The sequence below is a fragment of the Oncorhynchus mykiss genome, chromosome 18 (assembly GCF_057628025.1).
Source record: "Oncorhynchus mykiss isolate SJ-2025 chromosome 18, ASM5762802v1, whole genome shotgun sequence".
In the NCBI taxonomy this organism is placed as follows: Eukaryota; Metazoa; Chordata; class Actinopteri; order Salmoniformes; family Salmonidae; genus Oncorhynchus; species Oncorhynchus mykiss.
In genome coordinates, this window is record NC_143039.1 from 62,178,952 (window position 1) to 62,194,331 (window position 15,380).

General features: G+C 47.6%; 1 protein-coding gene across 1 annotated transcript in view; it reads left to right on the forward strand.

Moving 5' to 3' along the window:
• The window catches only part of LOC110496545 (zinc finger protein 704), a 111,695-nt gene extending 110,897 nt beyond the window's left edge, over positions 1 to 798 (forward strand). Inside the window, exon 9 of the mRNA XM_036953282.2 lies at positions 67 to 798. Within this exon, the coding sequence (XP_036809177.1) occupies positions 67 to 181 (115 nt within the window). The 3' untranslated portion in view covers positions 182 to 798. The remainder of the gene's footprint in view (positions 1 to 66) is intronic.
• Positions 799 to 15,380: the final 14,582 nt, after the last annotated feature.

The window sequence follows — 15,380 nt, forward strand, 5'->3', positions numbered from 1 at the left end:
TGTTTTCTCTCATTATAAACCAGGCAGTGTTAACAAACATATTTCACCATATTCTCATCTCTCCAGCCGTAAGTCCCGTGGCGAGGGTAAGAAGTGTCGTAAAGTGTACGGAATGGAGAACAGGGACATGTGGTGCACTGCCTGCCGATGGAAGAAAGCCTGCCAGAGATTTACCGACTGAACCAACCAAGTAACCGACCAACCGTGAGGGTTCCCCGTGGGAACCAGGGGTGTTCCTTTCTGTTCCCGTCCTACGCAAGCGTTGTCACTCCAAAACCAACGTTTTCACACCCTTCTACAGTCCTGGTCCACTCCACCCCAACCATAACCCGACCCCTCCTGACCCACCCCAGCAGGACCAAGGGGGTGGAGCCTCCTACTGTTCTGAGTATATCCCAAGCTAACTCCAGCTCTCTCCCAAGACTTCCAACCGGGGAACAAAAATAACCTCGGACCTAATTGTCAGGTCAGCCATGAAGGGACCAGAAAAGAAGCACATTTTGTCCCAGAACGTCTCAGTATTTTTTTAAAATTGAGAATGGGCTTTTTTTTTGCTTTGAGAGAAGGTCATAATAAAAAGATAATGGGGAAAATCATTGTTTCCCATGTAGACTCCTTCTTTCCCCACTGGCCTGCTTCTTCTACTGGGTGCTCTGGATCTCTACAACCACAGCCCCCTCTCTTCCCCGTCCTCACCCCAGGGAATGTATCTTGTGTCTGGACTCGGCAAGGGGAAGAGGGAGGGGTGGATAGCACCCCCTAGTGGGGTTAAATGGATCAATGCAACAACAGCAAAAATACAAATACACATTCGGGGTGCAGAACAGACTAACCTTGCCAGCAGCAATGAGCCCTACACCCCAACACTGCATCACAACCACAACACAGGACCACACCGTTTTCTATCTACATTTTATATATATATATCCTGTTGACTGAAGCTAAAAAGGGTCATTTTCTTTCAGGGAGTGTTGATCAAAAGAAAGGAAACATTTCAATATAGTTATTTACAGTAAGGGTTTTGGTCACATGATATTTACTTGGAACCAAAAAGTTTTTTTAAAGTTTTTTTTAGGTGCCATTTTCCCTAATGTTGTTATTTCTCTGTATCTATTCTTCTTGGTGTATTGAAAGCACAAAAAGGACTGTTTTTGCTCACTAAGAACTCAAAACATTACACCCCTCCCACACACTTTGGGGCAAAACAATCAACTGACTTAAAATGGGTCTGCATACGAGTTCTCCTCTTCTTCCATCCGGAGTTAGTTCGTATTTCTAGCGGTTTGTTTACGGGCGCCATACTTTACCAAAGCCCGTAGGTCCCCTACAAGATGGAGGGTATCCGCTCAATTTTCCCTTTCCTTTCCAATACCAAAAGTGAAGCAAGAACTTTTATTGTATGTGTGTGACGTGAATGAACACTTGTAAAGGCAGTATGTGGCAGTTCCTGTTGGGTCGGGGTGAACATCTCACTCTCTCTCACCCTACTCACTCTTGTGTTGACCTTCCAGGTCTGAAAGAATATTGGTGAAGTAAGCATGGTAACATCACCTGTACCATACTGTGGCCGGTCCAGCCCAGACCTCCTTGTTGGAAAATGGGAAGCTTTTTGGGAGATTTCTTTAACTCGGCACACTGCACTCACTCCAGCTCGGCCAGCACATCACTCTATGGGCTTCATAAGTAGGAAGAAGCTGTGTGATTGATGGGTGGCAGAGGCCGGTCCACTGGTGCAGCTACCTGATTGGTTATGTGGACCTGGCTGTCCCCACCCACTCCACTTCCTCCTGATGAGACTGGCCACCTGGTTGGCTTGGAGGTTGACTCACTTTGAAAGGGACATTACTGTACGTGGTAGATTATGAACCCTTATGGAATCACTCTGTTGTCACCTAGCTAGTTCTCTCTGTCTGTTAGCTCAGACACTCTGGATGTTCTAAGGCTGCGGTCCACAAGCCTTCTTCCCAAGTGTGGACTTGCACATTTCCGGTCATGGATTTAACAATGGTGTGAACTCTCTCCTGACAGTTTTTTACACCAATCCTATGCTTTTAAATCCATGAATGGGAGTATGCACATTTTCGGGACACAGCCTGAAACTCTTATATGAAGGTCAATATAACAAGGTCAAAGAAGTACACACAAAGAAAGAAGTCAACACACAGTCCAACACCAGCTATATAAACACACATTCAAAGTCACTGTGCTTTTAAATCATGTCATTGGAGTTTCTGCAAGATTAAACTATATTTAGATCAGTGATGGGCACCTGGTGGCCCACTGCCCCCCTTCTGAAGGCCCTCGGATACATTTTTGGGGGAACTCAATCTTACTGTTGTGAGTTAGAAAGTAGAATACACCAGGTACAATTTCAACATGTGGTTGTGCATCAGCAGTTTCTCTCTTGTTATGTCAGTCACTCATAGTCACTCAATTAGCCTATATCAGCTAAAATGTTTAGCGCCCAGTTATTTAGACTTGTTATCATGGTGGAATTACTGGCCGGGGGCCCCTCCATTGATTTTGTTAGTCAGTCTCACTCAGATATATCATATTAAATCTTGCAAACATTTCTCTCCACCCTATGGCAAAATGTCTAGAATTGCACGAAACTCACATTAAAAAAAATATCTCTCCTCTGTCAAGAATGTTTTGCTCGCGGTGTGGGGGGGGTATGGATGTGTGTACGCAGACCCCCCACCATCATCATCGTTGCCCATCCCTGACCCAGATGATCTAAAACTGCCATTTTATTATGTCAACGGATTGTTGTTTAAAAAAGACTCATGTACACATGCTTACAGAGGAACAGATGGATCTGTCTGTTCTACTGCTAAAGGAAGACTGGTTATTGTAACCGTGCAGCTCTTAGGAGAATAGTGTCAGCTTGTTTTGTTACAGTAGGTGAACCCCACAACCTAATACCCAAATGCTCGCTCTCTCTCTCTCTCTCACACTCTCTCGCACACACACACACACACACTGCAACCCTCTATAATATCTATCTGCCAGTGTCATTTAGCAGTTGGAGAAAGACACCTGATTAAAAACATTTGTCTTATTTGCAATAGCATTCTCTTCAACCTTATAAAGTTGTCATACTCGCAATTATCTTGACGTGTGTGTGTGTGCGCCTTTAGGCTAGTGTGTGCCCCCCCCCCCCCCCCCCCCGGGAATCCATTGTTTTATCTCCAACTCCATGCCCTGTTACTTACACTGTGGTGCTTTGACGTGTGTGTGTGCGCCTTTAGGCTAGTGTGTGCCCCCCCCCCCCCCCCCCCCCCCGGGAATCCATTGTTTTATCTCCAACTCCATGCCCTGTTACTTACACTGTGGTGCTTTGACGTGTGTGTGCCCCCCCCCCCCCGGGAATCCATTGTTTTATCTCCAACTCCATGCCCTGTTACTTACTGTGGTGCTTTTTAAAATGGTGTTCAATAAGCGGTATCCCTGTTATTAGAAATACAATTCTAGAAATAGCATTCTAGATTCTATTTCTATGTCCCCGTTGTTGTGTGGAGATTGTGTCAGCCTCTACAGGGCTGAGGCTGGGTTACTTAGTGGTGCTGTGCACTCAGGTAGCAGGGAATGCAGGGGGGTGCACCTTTTGTCCAATGCGATTTCACAATAATGTCCTATGGCCTCTGTTACACTGTAGTAGAACATGAAAATAAAACACCTGGGTCGAGGTAAGTCTCTCAACAGAGAACTTGGTGTGTCACCACCAACACTGTGGTTTTTCCTCTCCTATCACATTATATTATGTACCGTCCCGTATCAACGTGTTGTAGCTTATTTCAGTAGATATCAACCGACCAGATTCCAATTCTACCAGATATAGTGCTGAACATGGTGGAAATGCAAGCTAAAATGTTGTTCACGTGTAATAGATAATGGTGTGTTTTAAATACATCATATAGCTACAGTGTTATTAAGACTGGTTTAAACCCAGTTCTTGTATGAAAGGTCCATCCACCCCATAAGCCTACATTACGTTGCCTTTCTGAAACGTATACTTTTCAGCTAGTTGTGGTAACTGTGTTTAACTGTCATGCAACTGAAGAAACTAGGATATAATGTATGGTCCGCCGGATTTCCCTAAAGGCGTCAGGTTCAATGATATCATCCGTTATTTACATCAGTCAGTACAACGGAACAGAAGGGAGCTGAATGGATGGAATCTGAGGGAGCAGTCATAGTAGAATGATTTGTTTGCTTCGTTCAGTCGGCCCTGGGAAATGGCTTCTCACTATGAACAAGTGTTAGAGAAGCCAGGTGTGTTCAGCAGGACGCAATGTTTTGGAACGTTCAGATAGCAATATGTTATGTTGAAGAAATATGCCTCTGACATGTAGTAGAATAAGGAAGCACATTGGCTCTATTCATGGCATTTCTATCTGCAACATTAGAAAACATTGGGCAACTGAACATGGCCTGTAGGAGTTCCCTGTAGTGGCTAAGTGGGTGACATGAATACATATTAGGAACATGGGGATGTGGAGTGCACCAGTGGTGGGTAGATCATAAAGGGCTTTTGTTCTCTTGTGTTTATACGCTGCTGCTCCTGCCGTTAAGGGGTTGGGCTCCCTGTTGATTTAAAACTGATTAAAACAAGGCAGCAGCATTCTAATGATGGAAGCATGACATCAAGCTAGCACGAGTTATGATGAGGAGGATCCCCAACATAGCAAACCAACATGTACCCGGATACATACAGGGTACCCGGATACATACAGGGTACCCAGATACATACAGGGTACCCAGATACATACAGGGTACCCGGATACATACAGGGTACCCAGATACATACAGGGTACCCGGATACATACAGGGTACCCGGATACATACAGGGTACCCAGATACATACAGGGTTCCCAGATACATACAGGGTTCCCAGATACATACAGGGTACCCAGATACATACAGGGTTCCCAGATACATACAGGGTACCCAGATACATACAGGGTACCCGGATACATACAGGGTACCCAGATACATACAGGGTACCCAGATACATACAGGGTACCCGGATACATACAGGGTACCCGGATACATACAGGGTACCCGGATACATACAGGGTACCCGGATACATACAGGGTACCCGGATACATACAGGGTATCCGGATACATACAGGGTACCCGGATACATACAGGGTACCCGGATACATACAGGGTACCCGGATACATACATACATGCACGCATACAGAGTACATGGATACATACATAGATACATACATACAGTACATTGTCTCTCACTACCAGCGATCTTCTCTCCATGCTGAGGGCAGTGTGATGGATTCTGAGGCTATGGGCTGAGATTAGTTACAGTTCAAGTTTTGTAACAAAGTCTAAAGAGAAGTATGTGCATAGTTTAGATAAGCTAAGTGGTCTTTACAATGTCCATATGTTCAGTGATATTCCAGCCGTACCCAGTTAGCCCTATCCTTGATCTGACCTTCAAACCACTTCTTTTGATTAGCCAGGTAGTTAGTGCTAGCGCCTGGCAGGGGTCTTCCCCTAGCTTCGTCCCTCTCTCCTCTGTCCCTCTCTCCTCCCTCCCTAGCTCTGTCCCTCTCTCCTCCCTCCCTAGCTCTGTCCCTCTCTCCTCCCTCCCTAGCTCCGTCACTCTCTCCTCCCTCCCTAGCTCCATCACTCTCTCCTCCCTCCCTAGCTCCGTCACTCTCTCCTCCCTCCGTAGCTCTGTCACTCTCTCCTCTGTCCCTAGCTCTGTCACTCTCTCCTCTGTCCCTAGCTCCGTCACTCTCTCCTCTGTCCCTAGCTCCGTCACTCTCTCCTCTCTCCCTAGCTCCGTCACTCTCTCCTCCCTCCCTAGCTCCGTCACTCTCTCCTCCCTCCCTCTCTCCGTCCCTCTCTCCTCCCTCCTGAGCTCCCTCCCTCTCTCCGTCCCTCTCTCCTCACTCCCGAGCTCTGTCCCTCTCTCCTCACTCCCGAGCTCTGTCCCTCTCTCCTCCCTCCCTCTCTCCCTCTCTCCTCCCTCCCTCTCTCCGTCCCTCTCTCCTCCCTCCCTCTCTCCGTCCCTCTCTTCTCCCTCCCTCTCTCCGTCCCTCTCTCCTCCCTCCTGAGCTCCGTCCCTCTCTCCTCCCTCCTGAGCTCCGTCCCTCTCTCTTCCCTCTCTCCTCCCTCCCTCTCTCCGTCCCTCTCTCCTCCCTCCCTCTGTCCCTCTCTCCTCCCTCCCTCTCTCCGTCCCTCTCTCCTCCCTCCCTCTCTCCGTCCCTCTCTCCTCCCTCCCTCTCTCCGTCCCTCTCTCCTCCCTCCCTCTCTCCGTCCCTCTCTCTTCCCTCTCTCCTCCCTCCCTCTCTCCGTCCCTCTCTCCTCCCTCCCTCTCTCCGTCCCTCTCTCCTCCCTCCCTCTCTCCGTCCCTCTCTCCTCCCTCCCTCTCTCCGTCCCTCTCTCCTCCCTCCCTCTCTCCATCCCTCTCCTCCCTCCCTCCGTCCCTCTCCTCCCTCCCTCTCTCCGTCCCTCTCTCCTCCCTCCCGAGCTCTGTCCCTCTCTCCTCCCTCCCTCTCTCCGTCCCTCTATCTTCCCTCCCTAGCGTTGTCCCTCACTCCTCCCTCCCTAGTTCCGTCCCTCTCTCACTAGCTTTGTCCCTCTCTCCCTAGCTCTGTCCCTAGCTCTGTCACTCCCTCCTCGCTCCATCCCTCTGTCACTAGCTCTGTCCCTCTGTCCCTAGCTCTGTCACTAGCTCTGTCCCTCTCTTCTCTGACACTGGATTCATTGTGCTCCTGAGAGGTATTGCTCAACAATAAGCCAATGGCAGGTGGGCTAGGCTGGGCTGAACAGAGACCCACTGCACTGGCACAATACTGTGTCTATGTGTCTTGGTTAAATGGACCGCAAAGCAATGAAGAGGAGATTTATTGGCCACACACATGCCCGAACGCGCGCACACACACACACACACACAGCACGACTTTAAAGTAAAGGAAATCATTAAAAAATTGCTGATGTATTTTTCATAAATGACACAAGATGATCACCTGTAACAAACAAGTACAAAGGTTATTTAAGAGAGTAGGCTGCTAGTTATCAGAATAGTCATAGGAATATGGCTTGTATTGTACGAGCACAACCAGAAGGTCAATAACATCACATTCTAACAGCTAACAGGACTTCCAACAACAAGCCAATGAGAGCAGGTTGTCTGTCTGGTCCCTCCCACTGTGTTAGTGGGGTTGGACAGTATTGTTGTGTTCCGGGGTTTGGGGAGTGAGGGCTGTCCCTCTGACTGCTTTCAGGAATGTTAAGTCCATGTGAAATAGAGGATGTTTTTTTATGGGAACCTGGAGTGTGACTGTGCCTTGATGAGTTTGAGTTGGATTTTGACTCTGGGTGTGTAGAGACACAGCTATGATGGAGTGTCTCCAGCCTCCTCTTGTCTGGGGATCTTTATTCCATCTTCATTCAAATGATGAAAATGTACTATTAAGTTCAGGGGCCACTTTTGGCCCCCATGGGAGTACAAGGCTAGAGTGACTGCCTCCTTTCTCTTTCATGCTGTGGATCGAAAGAGGGAGGGCATTTGTTTTTTAGGGCAAGGAAGGATTTTTGGATCTTCAGATGCTTTTTATAAACTGTTTTTACGTACTTTTTTGTCTGTGTGGTCCTTTCTTTCTGCTTTTCCAAACATGTATTTGCCCTTGAATAAGGGCTTGTAGTTTGAAGATTGAGATTGAAGAATTACAATCATGATGGAAAAGGCTTTTACTCTTTCATGGAAATGTTTGGGGAATCAGGGATGCTTCTTTTAAATGTGTTAAATCAGTAAGATGACCCATTCAGAGACTCAACAACACTACTGCTGCACCACGGGTGTGCAGGTCTTCATTGTATTGCTGGCCCTCTTCCTAATGCTCACACCACACCATTCCTCTGTGACCTGAAATCAACTAAAAGTTGGCAGCAGCCACAGTGCAATAGCTGACCACTACTTCAGAATCCGCAGGAGGTAGCATTTTGATCAGACCAACTAATGTGACCCAAAATACGCACCTCAACCCCGCAACTTCCAAACTAGGAGCATTTATTAGTGGGAGGAGCTTTGTCTAACGTTCTATTCGGTGCACAAATACTTGTTTTCTTCCCAGAAAAGGGGAGACCAAATGGAGACGGAGCATCTTCTTTGTAAATGGATCATCTGACTGCCCTGTCCTTTACCTACTACAACCATGTTAACCTCAACCAATTTAATGACTGTCGCACTGGATTTTTACACTTTTTCAATAGGTCTATATACTCTATGATGATCTAACTGTATTTTGTAATACTGCATGTGCATGCAAAGCTTCTGAGAAATTACTTTATCAATGTGTATATTGTTGTGTTGTCCATGTAGTGGGCAGGCAGGTTGCCATTACCATGGAGGGAGAGTAACCGCTTCAAAAGTCCTCCAAATATTGGCAGTAGTGCTAGTGTTCTCCTGCCACTGTCCCAGTTAACCCTCTTCCTGCTATTCTCTGGTCTGTTCCACTGACCTCATGGCACTCTATTCCCTACAGTGCACTACTACGTTACATATGTAGTTCAATAGTATCTAGGTCTATGGGCCTCTCTCCCCTGTTTCTCTGTCTCTGTGTGTGTGTGTGTGTGTGTGTGTGTGTGTGTGTGTGTGTCGCTATATTAGTCTGTCTCTCTGTATGTGGTTACTCCTGAGAGTCTAGTGGTTTGATGTGATTGGCAGGTCAGCTTAATAGAAGTAGTGTGCTAAATATTACAGCTGACCATGCCAACTAGATGGTTCTGTGGATCCTCTCTTTCTCTCTCTGGCTCCCTCCCTCTCTCTCTGGCCCCATCCCTCTCTCTTTCTGTCTCCCTCCCTCTCTCTCTGGCCCCATCCCTCTCTCTCTCTGGCCCCCTCCCTCTCTCTCCGTCTCCCTCCCTCTCTCTCTGGCCCCCTCCCTCTCTCTCTGGCCCCCTCCCTCTCTCTCTGGCCCCATCCCTCTCTCTCTCTGGCCCCCTCCCTCTCTCTCCGTCTCCCTCCCTCTCTCCGTCTCCCTCCCTCTCTCTCTGGCCCCCTCCCTCTCTCTCTGGCTCCCTCCCTCTCTCTCTCTGGCTCCCTCCCTCTCTCTCTCTGGCTCCCTCCCTCTCTCTCTCTGGCCCCCTCCCTCTCTCTCTGGCCCCCTCCCTCTCTCTCTGGCCCCCTCCCTCTCTCTCTGGCCCCCTCCCTCTCTCTCTGGCCCCCTCCCTCTCTCTCTGGCCCCCTCCCTCTCTCTCTCTGGCCCCCTCCCTCTCTCTCTGGCCCCCTCCCTCTCTCTCTGGCCCCCTCCCTCTCTCTCTGTCTCCCTCCCTCTCTCTCTGGCCCCCTCCCTCTCTCTCTGGCCCCCTCCCTCTCTCTCTGGCCCCCTCCCTCTCTCTCTGGCCCCCTCCCTCTCTCTCTGGCCCCCTCCCTCTCTCTCTCTGGCCCCCTCCCTCTCTCTCTGGCTCCATCCCTCTCTCTCCGTCTCCCTCCCGCTCTCTCTGGCCCCATCCCTCTCTCTCCGTCTCCCTCCCTCTCTCTCTGGCCCCCTCCCTCTCTCTCTGGCCCCCTCCCTCTCTCTCTGGCCCCATCCCTCTCTCTCTCTGGCCCCCTCCCTCTCTCTCCGTCTCCCTCCCTCTCTCCGTCTCCCTCCCTCTCTCTCTGGCCCCCTCCCTCTCTCTCTGGCTCCCTCCCTCTCTCTCTCTGGCTCCCTCCCTCTCTCTCTCTGGCTCCCTCCCTCTCTCTCTCTGGCCCCCTCCCTCTCTCTCTGGCCCCCTCCCTCTCTCTCTGGCCCCCTCCCTCTCTCTCTGGCCCCCTCCCTCTCTCTCTGGCCCCCTCCCTCTCTCTCTCTGGCCCCCTCCCTCTCTCTCTGGCCCCCTCCCTCTCTCTCTGGCCCCCTCCCTCTCTCTCTGTCTCCCTCCCTCTCTCTCTGGCCCCCTCCCTCTCTCTCTGGCCCCCTCCCTCTCTCTCTGGCCCCCTCCCTCTCTCTCTGGCCCCCTCCCTCTCTCTCTGGCCCCCTCCCTCTCTCTCTCTGGCCCCCTCCCTCTCTCTCTGGCTCCATCCCTCTCTCTCCGTCTCCCTCCCGCTCTCTCTGGCCCCATCCCTCTCTCTCCGTCTCCCTCCCTCTCTCTCTGGCCCCATCCCTCTCTCTCCGTCTCCCTCCCTCTCTCTCTGGCCCCATCCCTCTCTCTCCGTCTCCCTCCCTCTCTCTCTGGCCCCATCCTAACTAACCATAGCGGCATGTGTACATAGCCAATCATCTTTTATAGCCGAATGGCTCCAGTAAAACCAATATGGATATTGTAGAAAAGGGCAGGTTGATGCTGATACTTAAGCATTGCTGGCACACATCCAGGATGTGTAAAATGGGCCATTCTGCTAGAATGCTTTTTCTACGAGGACATAACCACCTGGCCTGCATGACACACATACTGTATATCTCTGCAACAACCGGCTCTCTGCCCGCTCTAGACCCAATTAGTGCTTTTTGATATATTTGTTAAAGCTTTGCATGTAAATATGTTATTTGGTAGGAAGGGGGTTGCTTTACACTGCAGTGACCAGGTTGTACAGTATTGGAAAAATATACTTTATCAGTGACCCACCTGAATGAATATGGTTCTATTAGTTAAAGTATACTGTGTAGAGCAGACACGGGTCAAATATATTATGTCAGATGCCTTTAAAAGGATGTTTTTGAGCTGTGCTGAACACATGAAACTAATGGAATAGTCCCAAAAGTGCAAACTCCAAGCTAATTCAAGTGTGCCTTGGAGTAGGTCTAGGGAATAGGGAGAGATACGTATTGGACCCAGGTCTGTGTGTCGAGGGAAAGTCCGGACGCGTCCTAAACACGTGCCACTGACTGGTTGAAGCGTGTTGGTGCAGTCTGAATCTGAGGCTGTAGAGGGGCCCACTGCCCGGCTATCAGCGGAAGCTACCAAAGCTCCCAACCAGAAACGCATGTCGTCATAAAGGGATGGATCCCATGACAACCACAGTACATACAGTAATGTATAATAATGTAGATTGGTGGTGTCAGGCACCCCCTGGAGGAGGAGAATATTTAGTCATGTTGGGATATGGGATTCCATTCCTCTGTAGGGCCGTCTACATCTCACACACAGTCAACTCCACACAGGACTACTCGGACTCACACAGGTCTCTGACATGACACCACCAAACTCCCATCATTATAGCGATGTGCTACATATATCGTCTTGTATCCTCGGGGTTAGAGCGTTGCCCTGTCGGATGTTGCCCTTGAGCAAGGCACTTAACCCTATTTGCTCCAGGGGTGCTGCACTACTATGACTGACCCTGTTAAACAACGCAAATGTATTTTATTTATATATATATCTTTATATTATCCAGATCACATTACGCTACAGTATGCGTGAGTAACGGAGAGGCTGTGGTGTGAATTACTCCAGTCATGTCCGCAGCTAGCTAGACATATGACCTATGCTGCTCTCTGTCTTTCCAAGACGGGGGCCATGAGCTCACCGGTAGAAACCAGAGAGTGAGTTCTGTGAACCACTGCCCAGAGAGTGAGTTCTGTGAACCACTGCCCAGAGAGTGAGTTCTGTGAACCACTGCCCAGGGTGTAATGTGTTTCTCTCAGCAGCCTTCACTGTGTCTGAGGCTACAGAGACCTATTAAAACATGTCGGACCCATAAATATGACCATATCCAAGTCCTGCATTCTCATATCACATCTCATACTGACATCGTTATATACCTTAATCCATCCCTGTTGCTCTGCATGCCGGGCCTCAGACAACAACCCTGGTATGATAAATACAGGCAGTCAGAACTAATCAAACAACAATCCTTCTGTTATCCTAATGATATAGCAGGGCTCAAGGGAAGGCATGGAGGCGTTTAGTTTAGTGAATGTGTGCGCGTGCATGCCATGCACGCGCACACATTCATGTTTGTGTGGCTACAGCTCCTTGTGGTGGTGGTGCTTATCTGGGCTCCTCACGAGCTGAGGGCTCATCTGCTGGTCTCTGAGGAGAGGAGCTGCTGGCTGACTGCATATGTTTAAGGCACTGGAGCAGGAAGACCGACTACAGTAGAATAGAGGAGCATCGAGGAGAGGAGGCTGGATTTGGCTTCGGTGTCAGTGAGAGCCACAAGGGAAGGAGAGTGTAGTGTGTTTGTGTGTCGACTAACTCACAGTATAAGGTGACTTTTATAAGGTCCATCTGGTTGTGGTAATTCTTCATAAGAATCACTGTGGTCCATAAAATCAATAGCTTCCCCACATGAGGCTAACGCCCTTCTCTGTTTTAATGATGGCAGGGAGGGGGGGGGGGCTGTGGTGACATCATCAGATTGTTGTATCAATCTCCATAAGTCCCCATATTCTCATGTTTTCATCATGTAATCTCCATTTGTGTCTTGTCCACAAATATCCACGTTTCAATGTTAGAATTTTAGGGCTCTGCACATTGACACCATTAAACCACGGTGTCACTCTCCACAAGCACCCATATTTGAATGTTGGATGAACGTAACGACTAAACATTTAGCCTGAGACACCGTGTAGGCTACATACAGAGGTTTTGATTTTGCACCACAATCCCATGGCTGTAGCTAAGACAATAGAATAGACAGTGGGAGAGTTGACAGTGTACGAGATGCTGTTATTGCAATCCATCAAAGAAATCACTTGCAATATGTATGTCTTAAATTGTATCCTACTGCACCAATGATGTTCAACTTCCATTTTTATTACACTATTGTCCAGTGAAGCTAAACATAAATGTAATGTTGATTATCTTCTCTCTCTGGGAGAATCAACACATGCTGACTGTTAACTCATCACTGACTGACTGTATATACTGCAGTATTTTTACTCGAGCTGTGTGTATTATAAACTGCCATTGTAATGATTGTGATGGTGCTCGTCCATTCAGCTGTTGTCGTCGTCGTTTCCTCGGTGTAAGAACTCTCCAGGGTTGTGTTCATTGGGTACTAAACGGACTGAAGAAAGGACGGAGGGACTACATGGGCTTGTTAAATGAGAAATGGTCATTTGTTTTCCGTTGCAAAATGTTTTGAAACACTTTGCGTTGTGTGCCCTAATGAACACGGCCCAGGCTTCTCTGTGTTACTATAAGCTACTGGTGATCGTTCAGTAACTGAAATAAAGATACTTTTTGGCAGCTGTTTTACTACCACCTGATGTGCTATTCTTCTATGTGAGTGTGTGTATGAGCTGTAGCCTATTAAATACCCATAAAGAAACACGTGCTCTCTCTCTCTCCCATAAAGCACCTTTCTAATCCCACCACTTTTAAGGTCTTCTCAATAATTGATGTAACATAATCCCTTTCCCAACCTTACTAATGCTTGGGGTTCTGTTCCACACTGCCATCTGGTGGTCTTGTCAATGTACTGTATATTCGAGGGCAAGCGCACATCACTAAAGCGACGAGACCAGGTCGTTTGTTGCCGAATAAAACATAAGACGTAAATAAACCATTTGTGCAGACAAAGCATCATCCTCATTTAATTATTCATTTTTCAATTGAACCTTTAGGCAAGCCAGTTAAGAATTTGTTCTCATTTACAATGACATGTGTGCTGCACTATGTGACTCCCAATCACGGCCGGATATAATGCAGCCTGGATTCGAACCAGGGACTGCAGTGACTGACGCCTTTTGCACTGAGAGAGGTGTCTTAGACCACCGCGCCACTCGGGAGCCTGCATCATCATCAGCATTATCCCTAGATGTGATGCATGGCTGGTTTTTATTGTAGCAGGTCAAAACAAGTGAAGTACACAATCATTCAACTGATGCTCTGTAAAACGCCTGGAAGAGACCCACATTCATGATCTTAAGTGACCCTCATCCAATCAGTAATATTGGCCCTGTTCAGGAAAAACACTAAACATAGACAATGCATTATAAATGACTTGCGCATTACCCTTACGGCTAATATACAGTGCCTTGCGAAAGTATTCGGCCCCCTTGAACTTTGCGACCTTTTGCCACATTTCAGGCTTCAAACATAAAGATATAAAACTGTATTTTTTTGTGAAGAATCAACAACAAGTGGGACACAATCATGAAGTGGAACGACATTTATTGGATATTTCAAACTTTTTTAACAAATCAAAAACTGAAAAATTGGGCGTGCAAAATTATTCAGCCCCCTTAAATGAATACTTTGTAGCGCCACCTTTTGCTGCGATTACAGCTGTAATTCGCTTGGGGTATGTCTCTATCAGTTTTGCACATCGAGAGACTGACATTTTTTCCCATTCCTCCTTGCAAAACAGCTCGAGCTCAGTGAGGTTGGATAGAGAGCATTTGTGAACAGCAGTTTTCAGTTCTTTCCACAGATTCTCGATTGGATTCAGGTCTGGACTTTGACTTGGCCATTCTAACACCTGGATATGTTTATTTTTGAACCATTCCATTGTAGATTTTGCTTTATGTTTTGGATCATTGTCTTGTTGGAAGACAAATCTCCCAGTCTCAGATCTTTTGCAGACTCCATCAGGTTTTCTTCCAGAATGGTCCTGTATTTGGCTCCATCCATCTTCCCATCAATTTTAACCATCTTCCCTGTTCCTGCTGAAGAAAAGCAGGCCCAAACCATGATGCTGCCACCACCATGTTTGACAGTGGGGATGGTGTGTTCAGTGTGATGAGCTGTGTTGCTTTTACGCCAAACATGACGTTTTGCATTGTTGCCAAATAATTTTGCACGCCCAATTTTTCAGTTTTTGATTTGTTAAAAAAAGTTTTAAATATCCAATAAATGTCGTTCCACTTCATGATTGTGTCCCACTTGTTGTTGATTCTTCACAAAAAAATACAGTTTTATATCTTTATGTTTGAAGCCTGAAATGTGGCAAAAGGTCACAAAGTTCAAGGGGGCCGAATACTTTCGCAAGGCACTGTACTAGTGAAAGCGTAATAAAAGAGATTCTAAAACGTTTTTGACCCACAACATATGAAAATAGTGGATATAGTCTTATCACAATTATCATTTTAAAATGACAGTTCAAAAATGTTTGAAGGTTGTAGGTGTCTGACATGACACAATAACGTGGCAAGGCATTACCCATTCTCTACCCTCTGACCACTCTTAGCATGACCACGTACACAGTAGGGCCACCAAACACAGCGCTGGCACATTCCACAAACATCTCAAATACCAGTGACCCATCAAGCATCAACCCCCTGGAAAAATAAAGTAATAAAGATTGAGACTTCCAACACCTTAACCATCCCGGGCAGGATCTCCTAAAACTAAGGGTCCTGTTCTGTTATTATTTATAATGCCGTCCGAAAGTCAGACCAGACTGGAATGTTATGACAAATCCAATCAACCATTAGACTCAAATTAGAGGCAGGCTGCTTTGTTAATGGGAATGTCCCA